This window comes from Embiotoca jacksoni, unplaced genomic scaffold (genome assembly GCF_022577435.1).
Source record: "Embiotoca jacksoni isolate LCO1_2020_lvr unplaced genomic scaffold, fEmbJac1.0.p SCAF_6, whole genome shotgun sequence".
Lineage (NCBI taxonomy): Eukaryota > Metazoa > Chordata > Actinopteri > Embiotocidae > Embiotoca > Embiotoca jacksoni.
Window position 1 is genome coordinate 11,360,301 of NW_027185414.1, and position 17,053 is coordinate 11,377,353.

At 39.8% G+C, this 17,053-nt stretch overlaps 2 protein-coding genes across 7 annotated transcripts; one reads left to right on the top strand and one right to left on the bottom strand.

Moving 5' to 3' along the window:
- Nucleotides 1-552: 552 nt before the first annotated feature.
- hnrnph3 (heterogeneous nuclear ribonucleoprotein H3 (2H9)) lies at nt 553-10,576 on the bottom strand. 5 transcript variants are annotated; one of them, XM_069173647.1, is made up of 11 exons: nt 10,526-10,576; nt 8,342-8,434; nt 7,879-8,034; nt 7,357-7,500; nt 5,840-5,978; nt 4,817-5,016; nt 3,678-3,773; nt 3,096-3,211; nt 2,293-2,428; nt 1,741-1,797; nt 553-1,577 (listed from the first exon to the last, which is right to left on the bottom strand). In XM_069173647.1, exons 2-11 carry the CDS (start codon nt 8,427-8,429, stop codon nt 1,498-1,500), a joined length of 1,212 nt encoding a protein of 403 aa, XP_069029748.1. In that variant the 5' UTR covers nt 8,430-8,434; nt 10,526-10,576; the 3' UTR covers nt 553-1,497. The 5 variants fall into 5 exon arrangements, with proteins under 5 accessions (XP_069029748.1, XP_069029747.1, XP_069029746.1 ...); XM_069173646.1 differs by having other exon boundaries at nt 10,490-10,572; XM_069173645.1 differs by having other exon boundaries at nt 10,455-10,533.
- Nucleotides 10,508-16,082, top strand: LOC138212934 (phenazine biosynthesis-like domain-containing protein 1). Of its 2 annotated transcripts, none has more exons than XM_069173651.1 (10): nt 10,508-10,595; nt 11,887-11,986; nt 13,302-13,400; nt 13,906-14,015; nt 14,377-14,406; nt 14,520-14,608; nt 14,895-14,986; nt 15,284-15,367; nt 15,629-15,691; nt 15,861-16,082. In XM_069173651.1, the coding sequence occupies exons 2-10, from the start codon at nt 11,926-11,928 to the stop codon at nt 15,971-15,973; spliced, it is 741 nt and encodes a 246-aa protein (XP_069029752.1). In that variant the 5' UTR covers nt 10,508-10,595; nt 11,887-11,925; the 3' UTR covers nt 15,974-16,082. The 2 variants fall into 2 exon arrangements, with proteins under 2 accessions (XP_069029752.1, XP_069029750.1); XM_069173649.1 differs by lacking the exon at nt 10,508-10,595 and adding an exon at nt 11,293-11,457.
- Nucleotides 16,083-17,053: the final 971 nt, after the last annotated feature.

Consider the following 17,053-nt stretch of genomic DNA (forward strand, 5'->3'; position numbering starts at 1 on the left):
TCCACACAGTTCACAGAGGGTGATTACACTAAGGGTAAGCCACACGGTTTTGGGTTTGCATTGTAAATGCAGTCATACTAATACCAAACCAAAGGTTAACAACAATATGAAACAAAACCCTAATTCAAAATAAAAACTCTAACAGAAATTAAAGGTTGTGTCTAAATCCCATTAATACATTTTAATGCTATAGTATGACTTTTTAAAAAAATTTTTTTTTTATCATATTTCAGACATATGCTATAGTATGACAGTGGTGCAGTGGTTAGAGCAGTTACCTTACAGTGAGAAGTAACTGGGTTCAATCCCCACTTGAGTCATGCATGTCAGTTCAGAAAAAGGTCATACTCCAAAATGTGACTCATACTATAGCACTTGTAAACTGCAAGCGGTAAAATGCCGACCCTCGAGTGCTGCAGGTCGGGGAGCCGGCGGCCCCGACCCGCTGGATCCCCGACGTGCTGCATCAATTAAGTACTTCATAATTGAGATTTTTTTTTTTGCAGCTATAATGCCAACAACTCTTCAAACGTAATGTCAAGGAGACGAAAAGACAATTAAATATAAAATTTATTAGGCAAAATGTACAACAGCTGCATTAGCTATCTTACAGCTCAAATATAGAGACTTTATTTTACTTCCACTCATTGAGAGTGGAATTTAATATTCAGTTTTAAATTCTGTAATGAACTGTGAAAACATTCATAAAAAAACCACACAGGCTCACATTTATAAAACCATTCAGACCGGGAAAGCTGATCTGAAATTCAATTTGAATGAGTATCAGGATGGGACTCCAAAAAAAGAAGAAGTTTGAACTAGAAAAAACAAAGATTACATTTTTTTCAAATATGAATTTCTCACAGAGAGAAAGACTTAGAAATGTATCTCCACCTGTCTTCCAAGTCAAACAGTGTTCTCATCACGTGACCATAAGTGAACATGCTCAGTCCTGAGCGCCACTAAAAAGTTGTTTCTTTTCTTGTTTATCAAACAAATGCCACAACTGAATTTGTGCGATGTTGTTTGGCCTCCTTGCTGCATCTGCACTGAAGCTCAATGAATTAAAAGTCACTGAACACTAACACATTCAGTTTTAACTCTTTCAAAACCATATCTTGTTATAGTTGAGAGAATGATGACACACTATATTACAATATCCAAGATTAACATGAAACATGACCCATCAACTATGTTCAGCACCTTCGATAGCTCCACTATATTCACGCTGACAAGTTGTTTTGTTCTTCATATGCATTTAGGAATGGTGTGAAAACAGTACTTCTTAGGTCATATCTGATAGTGTTTTGTATGTGGGGTGAAGTTATACTACAACCCTGTACAAAAAAAAAAAAAAAAAAAAAAAAGTATATCTGTGATGCAACAAATGCGTAACTTCGCATCAGCTTTCCTGCTCAGAAACACTAATCAATTAAATGTGGCCTAAAGAGACGCGAGACAAACGCCAGGATGGATTGGAAGCGTAGGATGACATCATCAGTATCCACCTCGCAGCCCACTGCTCCGTGAGCCTCCGCCTCCCCCTGAGTTGCCATAGTAACTGCCACTGCCACGGCCTGAAAAGAGTTACGAAAAGGTAAGTCGGGTGTCAAAAAGCGGATAACGTTCCTCCAAATCACGACGACAGTAATCGTGCAAAGCTGAACGGGTTATTCAAACACATAATAAAGTTGCAGATGGTGTTCATTGCCTGAATGAAAACGGTTGATGAAAACTCACTCATTTCAGCTGCTCCACTGGCTGTTGAGTTCAGAAACAGCTCAATGTAGCGATGCTCTGTGGAGAGAACCGCATCCCGTCATTCATACTGAAGAACCAGCGTTCATTTTGATAAGTAATGTAGATGAAATCTACCTCTTGACCTTCACTAGTTCCCCCCCCCCCAGTACAACCTGCAGTAAATATCTCAAACACTTCTTCAATTCACACTGTTCGGGACTTGCTTGCAAAAGGTCTTTTCAGAGCACAGGTCATCGTGAAAGCTAAGATTGGTTTCAGGCTTGATACCAGAATGTTTATTTTATTTTTTTTTCATTTTAGCTTTTAAAATGAATTCCTACATTAAATCTGCCTCACTAACAAACTCTTCATCAAAACCGCTCAAGACTGAAAGTGCATCTGTTCAATTTGCCGATCCGTGCTCTTGTTCTTCTTTAACTGTCCCGTGTCTCTACCGTCGGTCAGCGAGTAGCTCTGTCTCATAAATACAGCACATCCTCGTGTCACCGGAAGCAAAGTAAGAAATGTTGGGAGGAGTAGGAGAGGACATACGCATGTGGTTTTTGTCTTTGGACATGGCTGCCACCGCGTCTTCGTGGGACCGAAACTCCACATCTGCCTCTCCGGTCGACTTGCCGTTAGGAGCCGTATCGATGTGGACTCTCATCGGATTTAAAGGCGAGAAAAACTAAAAAAAACAAAACACACAAAAAAAAAAACAAAAAAAAAAAACATTTTTTTTTTATTGGATTTGTTGACATCACAGAGCACTAACACAAAATGAACAGAAAACACAGCCACGGGGCGCCACAGGTGTAAATGAATGTTCATGTCTTTAATCAGGCTCTTTTTTGGAGCTTTTTACTCCCACGTAGACGACACTTTGTTACCCGTTTCATGAATATGTCCAGTATGGTGTGAAAGTGTGATGGCAGACCAGTGGGGAGGATTTGTCCAACAGTTATCTATTACTATATCACATTTTTTTCAGTACTTCCCAGCAGTGTTAAACTATAATTGATATACATTTATAAGAATTAAGCATGAATTCTATTAGGTTTTTGACAGTGTATTTGCTGGAGATCTGATGGTGTTGACTCAAACTCCACAAAAAAAAAGGGATTGATCAGCGTCCTGCACAAACAACTCGTTTTGTAGACTGTCCCAATTGTTCAGAGGTGTGTAATTTTTCTTTTCAACCAAATACAAAAAAAAACGTACCATTTTATTTCTGCGTACAAATTAGAAAAGTGAAATTCAAAGCTTTTCAGGACTTTTCAAGACCTGCAGGTTCCCTGCAGACAGCCCCATGGTCTGAAAATATTAAAGAGCAATAATCAAAGTAACTGTCTTACTTTAGCGATGTCTCCCTCTGTGGCACGGAAAGGTAAACCCCTCATATGGACAAAATGGCCGCTGTGAAAGCCCGAGCCACCATCACCTTGACCACCATAACCGTGGCCTCCCATTCCTGAGTGGAAACATACAAACAAATTCCACAAATCAAATATGACCTTCAGTGATGTTAAGAAACAAGTAATCTGATACTGCCGGCTTTTAATTTATTTTATGAAAATGAAACAAAAAAAACCCCAACAAAAGATAAGAATGAAAACATACTGCAGATATATTTATTTATTTTTAAGTTACTAATGTTAATTGAAAGTGAGAAATCTTTATGTAACCTCTAATTAGAGCTTTACAAAACCCAATCCTTAGTTTTATCTATTCATATCCACAATATTCTACTGAAAATTGTTGAGCCAAAAAAAGGTTCATTTAATGGAATTTAGTGGAAGAAAATGTGAACAAATATTGGAAAACATTTGAACCTTTCAGCAGAAGTACTAAACTAGAAGAACAAATGAAGGCTTTCAAACATGTATTCAGTATGTCTGTACCCTCCCTCTGGAAGGTAAACAAGGTTTGAACTTTACCTCTTCCTCCCCTCTCTCCTCTCACTCGCTCGTCAAATATGCCGTTACCAAAACAGTAGTTGTTGAAACCGTTGTAGTTGTCAAAGCCACCGTAACCTGGACACAGAGCAACAAAGGGAGACTGAGGCTGTAATTTGGACATCACACAGTTAAAGCAGGACTCCACCAACAGAATCTGATAGTAAAAACGTTGTTTGCTGCAGGCTCAAAAAATAAATAAATACTTTTTTTTTTTTTTTAATAATTAAAAAAAAAAGAAGATGATACTCGAGGTGAGCCAGTGAAGCCTAGACAACCCTCCACAGTAAAAGTGAAACCTCAAGTGGCTTATCAAAAAAAAAAAAAAAAAAAACAAGACAATAAATTAGTACCTCTGGGAAATAGCAATTTTGCGATCGCAATAATTAACACGCACCCCGCCAGGTTTTAATATCACACGACATCGTGATGTTTTGCAGCGCCGGCTGAAGTCGGACCAAATTTCGAACCATCATGCGATGGTTGCAAGTCCAGCGTGCGTCACTTTAAGTCAGCCCTGCGCAGCGCCGCATTAGAGTCAGATGCACCCGAGGTGTTCGACTTGACAGCAGCTTTTTTTTTTTTTTTTTTTAATTCTCCCCCGCTGCAGCCAGCGGCGGCCGTCGCCGACCATCAAGTCAGACGGAGTCACGCGCAGTTGAAGTCGAACTGTCTGTTCTGTGAGGCGGCATCACTTTTATGATTTAGTTTGTAACTTTTAGCACCTCGGCTTTCCAAGTTCAATAAATAAATTAAAAAAAAAAAAAAAAAGATTAGAACTAAATTATGTATGTGATGTGCAGCATGATTATTAGCGCAGGAAGTGATTACATATTGATTCTTTTATCAGGTCGTGCTTGAAAAAAACATTTTTCTTTCTCAACTTGCAATTTTTTTATTTTTTTTTTTATAATTCCCGCAATTTTATGCAAAAAAAAAAAAAAAAAACCTCACTTAAAACTCCGCAAATTATATTGCAATTTTTGGGGAAAATCCACCACAAAACCGAGAATTTCTGATCGCATCAATCACAAAAAAACAAAAAACAAACCCCTCTGCGAAACCCTGGAGGGACTGATAAATGTGTTTAGACTAAACAGTGTTTGTTGTCGTTTGCCCACCTCCTCCGTATCCTCCTCCACTCCTCATGGTGTCCATCAGGGCTCCGCCGCGGCCGGGCCCAAGCCCAAAAAACCCTCCTCTGGCGCCCCCCATCATGGGTCTATCGTAGGGCCCTGGTCTCTGGCCTCCCATTCCTCGTCGGGGCAGCTCGTAGTAGGCTCTGATCTCATTACGACTGCTCTTAAAAATCTCTATGTATCTGTAATGTGAGAGGCCCGTGGGATGAAACGGGGGGGGAGGGGCAGAGGACGGGATTAAGGTGGAGAAATGGCTCAGCTCGGGTTACATACACAGATATGGTTTACAGAGAGAAGATAAACACACAAAGGATAAATATTCTAAGTAGTGGTCTGAAAGACTGAACAACCTCAACAAAGTCTCATCATTAGCTGGGCTTAGGGCTGTAATAAAGGGTTTCTACGCCAACCTGTTACTTCAAGACATCCCTACGGGGCTCTTTTGGTGTGGATTGCTTTACTGATTTAGCACAGCAGAGATGCTTTAATGGTAGAGACTGTCTTGACTGTTGTTTGCAATATTTCTACACCTAATCCACCCTTCCACAGTAAATTATCTACTGCATATGATACATGTATGAAGGATGTAAAGGAAATGCCAATAAATGATCTAACATACCCAAATGTTGCTCTAAGACGATTAAATAGAACTCCCTGATCTTAAATGACCACAAGAAAACTGTCTATAGCATAACATGATTAGACCAACTTCAATCAAAGATGAGATAATAGCCTTTCATCCCAATATTCAACATGTAATTACAAACAGAAACCCATTAAAATCTTTCCATTAGCATACTAATAAATATTACATGGCCCACCCATTTAAATTCCCATTTTATCATTGGTTAAGCACAATTATTCTATCACACCAACCCATGTTTATCATTCAACCACAACAGAACCCATCCCATTAATACCATGATTACTCTAATATGACCACCCATTAAATACTACAATAGAAGCCCAACCCAGTCCAGCCCGTCCCTTTCCCGTCTGTCCCACCTGTGCCCTATTCTTTCCTTGTGTTTCCCCAGAGCCTTTTCTGCTATCTCCTTTGAGGCAAACTGCACGAAGGCTTCCCCTGTGCTCCTCCCCTGGTAGTCCACTGGCAGAGTAATCCCATTTGGCACGATTCTCAACCCTTCAACCCAAGCACACATAAATACATAGGTCGGTAGGTAGACTGATAGAATAGATAGAACAACACCCACTGCATCGGTGGAGCTTTCAGGATGAATATACGTCATGAAAGCGAATACACAACAGCTGTAGTATCTCATAAGACTGCATTAATAAGGGGCATCTCAAAGGTATTAATTTACACTTGCTGGTCCCCCAGCAGTGGAATAAAACAAATACTGGCCTGGAGTCAGCATATAAACCACGGTATTATATATATATATATATATATATATATATATATATATATAAATATAAATATAAATATATATATATGTTTCAATTCTAGAATACGCTACAGATTATAGGTCACTGGCCAAATTATTTTCTTATTAGTGTTGAGTGACATTGCTCTCTATGGAAATCATTTTTCAGTGCCGATTACACTTGCTAAGAAGCTGCCACATAGCATATTTATGATACTGACCCCAGATCAGTTGCATGGGACAGTCTCCCCTCAGCCAAACCAGCCCAGCTCATCCTATCGTTAAACCCTTTCAGGAGTCATGATATCCAAGTCATGTTCAAATTTTAAACGATGAGTTAACATGGTTGGCATCAGATTAACATTTCTTGATAAGGACGAATTAGTAAGCGTGATTTATACTACAAGAACAAACATGCATCAGTCCTTTGGGCCATAACACACGGATGTGTTAAATGACCACAAGTCAAGGTAATAACTTTGTATTATGAGATCCAAAAAGCGACAGCATACTTTGAATGTTAATGTATGCTTATGTTGTGGTGTGTTTCTGTGGGGTTGATCTGCAAAGTGGAAAACACCGTTTAAAGTGCAGTTGGCACAACATTTTCTTTATTTTTACGATACAATCACATTTTCAAATTGGGTATTAATGTACAAAAACTTGTACAAACATAACTTTGGAATCAGAATGATTTTAAAGACAAACAATAAGACAGGAATTCTATATATTAAGAGTTTAAGATATACCTGGGTCTTAAAACGTGGAACGATGTACAGACGTGAGAGTGGACTTTTTCTTAGACGCGTTTCATTTGAACTATTTCTTTGTCATATTTAGAAAAGCCGAAGGAGACATTTTATGTGGTACGGGAACATATGGAATATAAAGGGCTATAATAAAAACTAACAAAGAGAAGAGAGGAGTGCTTTTAGAGCCTACATGTGTCTTTTAAGTTTCTTTTAGTGGTGTTGTCTCGTTTAATTGCCCTCAGACCGCGGAGTCAACAGTGGAAAAACTACAACACTGGATGAACAACATGTCGGTACAAACTATCCTTTGGGTTAACATAAAGAGTGTAACATCACTACAATTCAATATAGTCATTTGATAAAAGTTTCGGTGTTCATGTACCTGAGAAGAACTGAACAATCTCCTCCTTGCTGCAGCCAAAGGGGAGGCCTCTAAGTCTCAGCATGCAGCCGCTGCAGCTGTCATAGTCAGCAGGACCGCTACGTTTCAGCACCCAGTCCATCTCACTACGGTTTGACTTGAAAACTGATGCAAACAGACAGATGGACACACGAACCCCCACACGTCTGTCATTTGAAAGGATGTTTCAAACAACAGAAAATTAACATTTGGTAACTTTCAGGATTGTTTTACTAAAGGCTTCACACAGAAATTTGGGGGGGAAAAAAAAAACAACCTACAGATAAACCCTGAAACATGAACACCGACAGCGACATCCCCACAATAAACCGACGAGATGAGCAACAGAGTTACAGCACAAATCACACGAGCACTGCTTGTGCCAATAATGTCACATTAAGCAGCAATTATGCAAAGAAAAAAATAAATCAGGAGATACGAGGAGGTTAAAAACGCCAAACACTCATAACCTGTCGATCTGTTGTAACTGTTTTCGTTGCTTACCCTCTATGTATCGGTGTCCCATGTATTTACGATCCTTAGCAAGAGCATTCTTGAAATCCTCTGCTGTTTTCAGCTCTATAAACGCCTCTCCACTGGGACGGCCTTCTTTAGAGTAGGTGAAACACACTCCGTTCACTTTTCCCACGATGTCACAGTCTGCACATGGAGATTTGTTCAAATCTTTGAAATGATGCCTGCTCTTAAGACATTTCTTCTTATGAACACAGAAAACCTCATAATAGGGACATTTGTTTGGTTATACCACGTTACAACAAGAGATGATAAGAAGCGTTGTGCTTTACGACTAAAGTTTTGATTTTAAAATACCGTCGGTGTGTTGAATATCGCAGCGCGCAGCTTTAAAGACATTCACGAAAGCGGGTTAACCGCTTTGAAACAAAATACGTTAAAGCACCGCTAACGGCTGATTTCATGCTTCGATCTGTAAAAACATGCGTCTCACCGGAAAAGAAACCGGCGACCTCTTCCTGCGTGCAGGACCAGGGAAGTCCTCTGATCCGGACCACGTACCCCTCATCGTTCAAAGACATCCTCGCTGCCACGGAGAGAGAGAGAGAGAGAGAGAGAGAGCACATCACAGCAGGACGACATTCAATTACTGCGTCCTCAAGACATTCAAGTAAACCCACGACATTGTTGTGAGAAAATTAATTTCTCTGATATCATCCAGCCCTAAATCAAACACCTGATCTACAAGCACCGGTCACGGTTTTGTCTCCGAGACCAGATCTAAATGAAGGACAAGAGACACCGGATCTAAATGAAGGACAAGAGACACCGGATCTAAACGAAGGACAAGAGACACCGGATCTAAACGAAGGACAAGAGACACCGGATCTAAACGAAGGACAAGAGACACCGGATCTAAATGAAGGACGAGAGACACTCAGGTCTAAATGAAGGACAAGAGACACTCAGGTCTAAATGAAGGACAAGAGACACCGGATCTAAATGAAGGACAAGAGACACCAGATCTAAACGAAGGACAAGAGACACCAGATCTAAACGAAGGACAATAGACACTCAGGTCTAAACGAAGGACAAGAGACACCAGATCTAAATGAAGGACAAGAGACACCAGATCTAAATGAAGGACAAGAGACACCGGATCTAAATGAAGGACAAGAGACACCGGATCTAAACGAAGGACAAGAGACACCAGATCTAAATGAAGGACAAGAGACACTCAGGTCTAAATGAAGGACAAGAGACACCAGATCTAAATGAAGGACAAGAGACACTCAGGTCTAAATGAAGGACAAGAGACACCGGATCTAAATGAAGGACAAGAGACACCAGATCTAAACGAAGGACAAGAGACACCAGATCTAAACGAAGGACAAGAGACACCAGATCTAAACGAAGGACAAGAGACACTCAGGTCTAAACGAAGGACAAGAGACACCAGATCTAAATGAAGGACAAGAGACACCAGATCTAAATGAAGGACAAGAGACACCAGATCTAAATGAAGGACAAGAGACACCAGATCTAAATGAAGGACAAGAGACACCGGATCTAAATGAAGGACAAGAGACACCGGATCTAAACGAAGGACAAGAGACACCAGATCTAAATGAAGGACAAGAGACACTCAGGTCTAAATGAAGGACAAGAGACACCAGATCTAAATGAAGGACAAGAGACACCAGATCTAAATGAAGGACAAGAGACACTCAGGTCTAAATGAAGGACAAGAGACACCAGATCTAAATGAAGGACAAGAGACACCAGATCTAAATGAAGGACAAGAGACACCAGATCTAAATGAAGGACAAGAGACACTCAGGTCTAAATGAAGGACAAGAGACACCGGATCTAAATGAAGGACAAGAGACACCAGATCTAAACGAAGGACAAGAGACACCAGATCTAAATGAAGGACAAGAGACACCAGATCTAAATGAAGGACAAGAGACACCAGATGTGTGATATAAAGTGGACAAACTGTCTTGAAGAAAAAGCACTTAAAGTTTTGTATTTATAAACGATATAGTCCTGCTGTCTCTCTCTCTGTGTGTTGTTTGTATTTGGTTGACACTGATGACTGAAACATGTTTTTATTTTCAGGTATCTTTGGAGCCAAAACGACTTAATTTGCGCAGAAAGCTTTAAAAACTGATGTTGTGAACAAATCTCCAGTTCCGTAGCAAAGTAAAACCACGTCCACAGACGTGATTTTAAGGACGTAAACGATCACAAAGCATCAGTAGAGAACAAGTTTTAATGTCGCTGATGTTGTTTTCTACCACAACAGTTGAAACAAGCTAACGTTTGATCCTTCCCGTTTCCAACTGTTTGTCCAAGTGTTGGTAAAAAACCGAGAGGTTGAGACAACCTTCACCTCGCGCGTACAAAGACTAGTCTTACATGTCCTTAAAAGACGTTATCGACCAAAGCTGCTTCTTTAAAGTTCCCGACAGGACAAGCGTCGTCCAGCCTGAGACGTCAACGTTAGCCTGGTCGCGGTTAGCGGGGCTAGCAGCTAAGGACACCGACAGCGGTCAAACGTGCAACGCAAACTCGTCCCCGTCCTCGTGGTCGTGCGCTGTTACCGGATATCAACATGTACGCCCGGAGAGAAATATACCAGTCGTCGGGGGGAAAATGTCATCAATGATCTCACAGTCGCTCTCGTCCCCGGTCTCCCGCTCCCCGTCCCGAGCCTCAGGTGACAGCCAAGCGAACCCGGTCAGGTAAGTCATCGCGAGACTTCGGGGGTGTGAACGAGAACACCGAGCCGATCGATTATTACCGTCACCTGCAAAGTAATAACAACATCAATACGTTGACATAAGTGGTAAGAATGAGTGTAAACGCAAACATGTTTTTACTTTTTTTTTCTTTTTCTTTTTATTCGAACTGACGTTGATATCTTTACTTAACTGTGATGTAGATGTACTCAAGTTAAAATGTTTATGTCCAAAATAAAACAACGAAATGTAAATGTGACGTATATATAAAAAAAACAAAAAACCGAGCCACTTTTAACTCTTAGACAACCCCAGTTCATTAATTGTTTTGATCAAGAGAACAGAGCTTGACGTTTTCAGTGCACTCAACATTTGACATCAGCAAACTCGCGTCCGCCACCACCAAGTGTGAAAGACAGGTTTTAAATCTGGCAACCCTTGGAAAACTGGCAACCCTTGGAAATCTGACAACCCTTGGAAATCTGACAACCCTTGGAAATCTGGCAACCCTTGGAAATCTGGCAACCCTTGGAAATCTGGCAACCCTTGGAAAACTGGCAACCCTTGGAAATCTGACAACCCTTGGAAATCTGACAACCCTTGGAAATCTGGCAACCCTTGGAAATCTGGCAACCCTTGCCATAACAAGGGGACGCTGAGGGCAGACAGCAAATACAAAGCAGGGTCGAAAGTCCACCCACAGCAGCGGAACAAGTGTGTCAAATACCGACCTCACTGGGGAGTCCTGTTAGTTTTCCAACCCTTTTCCAGACCATCAACAATGGAAATTACGGTGTTTACTTTGGACGCCTTCACCAATTTACCGTTCAAGGGAAACCCTGCGGCAATTTGTCCTCTCATGCATGTGAGTAGGAATATTTGGGTCAATGTGCAGTGCGTCATCATAATTTAGACTCGACAATGGCGGTGTTACAGCTAAACCTCTGTCTCATCAGATCACAGGGATTGAGATGGAGTGATATCAGGGCATGCTTGGACTGGGTCTTGGAAAAATGTCGTCCAGCTCTAAAAACACGTCAACAACTTTCGTAGTTTGTGTATTTGATTGTTTAAGCACAGAACACATCTGGTCCTTGTGACACATTGAACATTTTCAGAGCAACGTTGAACTGTTTCAGTGTCAGTTTTTTAACAGTGTCACATGATTACTCCATTGATTTGTGAAATAGGCAAAGTCTAAGCAGCCAATGCACACCATCAATGTGCATGAATCATGCACTATTAATAATTATTACAAAATGTTGATATTTGCTGTATTCTGTGTTCCTAACAGGAGCTGAATGATGACTTGTATCAGAAGATCGCTGCAGAAATGAACCTGTCAGAAACTGCTTTCATCACCAGGCTCAACCCCTCTGACACGTTCACTACAGGTCATCTGTGTTTAAACAGCCTATCATTACACAATTTATCATTGATCATAGATGACAGTTGAGATGTGGCACTCTGACGATTTAAAAGAGACACACCTTTCTGTGACAGGTTAGCAATTCATTATTAGTTAACCCCAATTTACAATTCTTCTATGTATTCTTATTGAGGCTGTTGGTGCAGGGATAAAACAGTTTTAGGGGATCTTGTTAATTACAAAGTCACTAGAATAAGGGCATAAATACCTGCTGGCGGCCAATGGAAGTGGTGACATGGACTATTCCTTAAAGTTTGGTTTTGTAACAGTTAAAGCTTATAAAGTAATGATGTTAAATATATTAAAATTGTGTTCAGAATGGCACAAAAGAACAAGCAATCAAATCACTCACACATTAGTATTCATTCCCTGGAGTCCATTATTATCCAAAACAAAGTTGATGGATGTCTGTTCATCGGGTGATTGTGCACATATAAGTGTAAATAACTGCAGGTAACAAATTAAAAAAGTCTAATTGACAAGTTAGATGCACTTAATGTTCCTTTGCGCAGATAAACATCTTTGTGCCTCTGCAGTTTACTCCGGTCATGTTTCCGTTGTGTGTTCTTGTATGTACACAAACTGAAAAAAAAAAGACCTGTCCTCAGCAGTCTGACAAATAACAATGATAAACACACAGCTTAGACTTTCATTGTTGGAAAATAGAAGAACAATACAAACAGCTGTCAGTTAAAAATGCAGGGTGAAGCCACTCAGTGTTTCACAAATGGTACATAAGACCAAAGTTTTATTCACACACAGTTTAAGACTTTCTTCCTTGTATGTGAATATTTTTAACCAGAGTCCCTGTATAACTCACTAATATAACTCATAATTATTCTGTTTTAGCAATTGGTACCAAAAATAAACATACCGCTTTATAACAACAATAAATTGTACAATATGTGTAACTTCCAGTGTTTGATTCAGCTCCATTTCCTTTGTGCACAGCACTGAGAAAAGTGTCCCCCAACAACTTGCTAAGAGATTGATCATCATGGTATGCATTCTGTCTGCTTTAGTACACTTTATTGTGTCACTCAAACCCTCTTACAATCACTATTTACTATGAAACTGGTAGTTTCCCGTGAGAAAAGGTGGATGTATACCCTTTATGGCGTGAGGCTTTGGGTCATCAGAAGTAAGCCATTTTTTGCAAACTGTTTTAGATAATTGCCTCAAACAAATTGTTTGAGCTCTGTGGACAGTTAACATGTAAAGAATATGGAAAATGTTTTGTGTGATAAAGTGTTTGTCTGAAAATGTGATGTGATTAACAGGATCAAGGTTCCGCCTTCGGTGGTTTACACCAACCAATGAGGTGAATCTGTGCGGTCATGCCACTCTGGCCTCTGCAGCAGTGCTGTTCCAGTACAAAAGTAAGACACAACATTTACACACACAGGCATGAACAGGATATCAAGGTTAAATAGGGTGGATTTATGCTTTATATCACAGTCATACAGAACAGGGTTATTGGAGCCATAAAGGACCAGTGTGTAGGATTTAGAAGGATCATCTAGCTGAAATTTAATATAATATTTAGAATCAGGATTTCATGAATCACATGAAACTAGGATAGTTGTGTTTTCTTTACTTTGAATGGCCCCTTCATATCTACAGGGTCCTCCATCACAAAGCTCAACATGTTGCACCGCCATGTTTCTGTGGAAGCCCAGTAGGGACAAACCTGACACGGGCTCCAGAGAGGGCCTTTACGTTTTTCATCGTCTTTACAAAGTTCTCCTCATATAAATAAAGCTCTTCCATGTAACATGCAATGCTGCATACAACAAGAAAAGTAAAATAATTTGCGTAAACCCAGTTAATCAGCTAGTGTGTGAGTGTAATACAACGTGTCGTGTACTGTATATGTTCCTTCAGAAAACATAAATCCAGTTCTGGTGTTTGAGACCAAGAGTGGGGATCTGAATGTTACCCAGCAGGAGGAAGGATATGTCATGGACTTTCCTCTTAATCCACCCACCCAGGAGGTATACAGTATATAGTCAGATAAATACACCAGGACAAGGTTGTAGAAGCAGACAATCCTAGCCAGCATCTGATATCACAGTTACAATGCGATGGCTTTGCTATATGGTAGAAAATGGAGTGTTTAGTGTTAGTAACTATTTTTTCTGTCATTATTCAATGAATGAACAAATTCAACTGAGCAACAATAAAGTCAAATACAGCTCTAGGTTGAATAGCAGAAGTCCTACATCAAGCATTTTATGCTTTATCAATGCAAGATTTCCAAAAACAAAAGTTTTCCAAGCATTTTGAAAAGTATTTTAATTAACAACGAAATGCTATCATCATAATGTTTTTTCTTCTGAACCCCTTTTATCTCAGGATCCCAATGAGTTCAGAGACATCATCAAGGTCAGTATAATATTTCCATATAAATCATGAGCCTGAACAGTTTGTGCAAGTGTAATTATATTAGCATGTTTTAGGTGTGAGAGTGTGTCTTTGCTTTTTTCTGTGTGATACAGGTGGCAGTTGGAAACCACCCAGTTCAGGATGTTTATCTGAGCTCCACCACTAAGAAACTACTGATTCGACTGGCTGACAGCTGTGAGAGGTTACTAATAAAACACAGACACACACAGAGACAGAAATGTAGCTTCCAAATGAGTCAAGACTGAAGAGTATTGACCTATTATTTTTGGTAAAGTCCTCTTATATCATGAACAGCTCTTTCCAAAACGTTCACTCAGCCGTAACCATTACCCTTATATTCCTGAGGCTCTGCCTATGTGGGAAGCTCAGCAATATGGCAGCCAGAATTGACAACACTGACCTTCTGAAGCCACTTTGTACCATAAATCACTAAATGTGTACTGTATGTGCTGCACGTGTTTTGTCAGGTCAGTGCTATCCAAACTGAAAGTTGACCCTGTCGCTCTTCAGAGCAGTGAGAAGAGTGGAAGAGTCAAAGGAGTCATCCTCACTATGAAAGGTAACCAGAGATAACTATTACATATTTGAGTTCGACCAGTGCGATATTGTTGGACAGTTTGATGACTTACTGGGCCCGACCACATGCAGTAAATTTCATTTTACAGTGTTGTCAAAGATAACGTGTATCATTATCACAACATGAACCCTCAGACTTTAACTTCTACTGACGGTTACTGCCCATGAGGCAAACACAAATTAAAACGTAAACATTACTGTTAAGACCTGCCCAGGACGTCAACTAACAACCGTGGTCTATCAAAGCATCCTCCCTTTCAAATGATACTCTTGACAATAGGATCTCCAGACTGCCAGCCAGGATACGACTTCTACTCCAGATTTTTTTCTCCGTGGAACGGTATCCCTGAGGATCCTGTCACTGGTAATATGACTGTTATTATAATACTTTTACTGTTACTGAAATAACAATTATGAATCTGACAACAAAGTTTTAATGTTAAGTGTACTTTTCTCATTACCGTGTTGTTTTACACGTACAAGCAACAGGTCCAAACTATAGATGAAGCGGTCTCGGATGTTTTGCACTCATGCAGTAAAGTTGCTAAATGTTTAGCGCGTCTTGTGAAATGTACCTGTTAAAATCTGGTAACCAGTCCTTGGAGTGTGTTTTTTGTTCTTGCAGGATCTGCTCACACCGTCCTCGGTAGCTACTGGTCTAAAAAACTAGGAAAGAAAAAAATGCTGGGTAAGTAATTTAGTTAAACTGTGGTAGATCAGATCCATAATGTTGATTACACTAGAGGTAAAGTCTATTACTAACCATTAAACACCATATCATTTACTTGGAGCGTGTGTCGAGTCTCACTATAAATAGTCCATTACTGACACTCGGATCATCCTGTGTGTTTGTGTAGCTTTCCAGTGCTCTAGTCGAGGCGGGGAGCTGAAACTGGAAGTGAGAGATGACGGGAGAATCAACATAGGTGGGCAGACCGTCTCTGTGCTGCAGGGAACGATCACACTATAGTCACAGACATGCAAGAAGATGGTTTGAGGTGCTGACAGTCAAACCTGCAGACAGAGGCTTTGTGCTACTCGCTAAAAATGAGATGGTTTAAATAAAAAGCTAAACAGAATCAAGTCCAGACTGGTCAATGAAACATCACTCTGCTTACCAACACGATACAGGATTGAAAGAACATTGAACAATTTGATAGGATTTGCATTATTTATTTACATAACACAACAAAAACACAGTAACAAGAAATAGAAATACAAAAACAAAAAGCAAAAATCAGAGGATGTGCTTCAAGTAAAAAAAAAAAAAGGTGCAATCACAGTTTGCCTCTGACATATGCTGCTCGCAGTAATGAAAGGGAATCAAAAATGAATCATAGCTTATAATTCCCAGTTGATCTGATTTACAAAACATTGACAAAAATGATTCTGAACAGAATAAGTTTTGACTCAAATTGTGGTTTCTTAAAAATTCCCAGTTATCATTATACTCTGTTGTTTTTCCTCTGTAATTGTACCATTTCTGTGCAGCTTTAGGTCTGCTGGTCTCCAAAGAAACTGAGATAAATGACTCAAATGTTTAGCTTTTGCTGTTACTGACAATATGATGCAGTGAACTTAAGTTTTTAAAGGAGAAATCTAATTTATCAACCAGTTTGTTGTTGACTGGTGAAGTGAAGCCCATTCACAAATCACAACAGCGTTCATGTTATACTCTTTTGGTCAAGTATATTTGAAGTAAAAAAAAAAAAAAAAAAAAAAAAAAAAAAATCCAGTGACTTACAGTCAACTTCACTAAATAAGAAATGGTACACTACACCTCTCGAGGTGTGAGGTGGAAAATCATTGATTTTATAACAAAGACAAATTAAGTTTAAGTCTAAAGTTTTTCATTCCTTAAGTTGAGTGACAGACATGTAAGAGCTTATCTGACTGTAGTAGCTGAGTGAAATAGATAAATCTGTTTGGTCTTCATATCCGCATATGTTCACACCAAAAATATTGTTTGTGTAATGACAGAGGTATTTGATGAAAAATATCTGAATAGTGACCAGTCCTACTTGAGGTTTGATGCTTTGTACCGTAAACT

Bases quoted from the DNA above. Each gene is read 5' to 3' on its own strand.
- hnrnph3 (XM_069173644.1), bottom strand. From the start codon at position 8,474: ATGTGCTCTCTCTCTCTCTCTCTCTCTCTCTCCGTGGCAGCGAGGATG. The intron at 7,501-7,878 runs GTAAGCAACGAA...TGTTTGCATCAG, and splicing joins GGGACACCGATACATAGAGG to TTTTCAAGTCAAACCGTAGT. The intron at 5,017-5,839 runs GTGGGACAGACG...CTCACATTACAG, and splicing joins AAGGAAAGAATAGGGCACAG to ATACATAGAGATTTTTAAGA.
- LOC138212934 (XM_069173649.1), top strand. From the start codon at position 11,374: ATGGAAATTACGGTGTTTACTTTGGACGCCTTCACCAATTTACCGTTC. The intron at 14,016-14,376 runs GTATACAGTATA...CTTTTATCTCAG, and splicing joins TTAATCCACCCACCCAGGAG to GATCCCAATGAGTTCAGAGA. The intron at 15,692-15,860 runs GTAAGTAATTTA...GTGTTTGTGTAG, and splicing joins AGGAAAGAAAAAAATGCTGG to CTTTCCAGTGCTCTAGTCGA.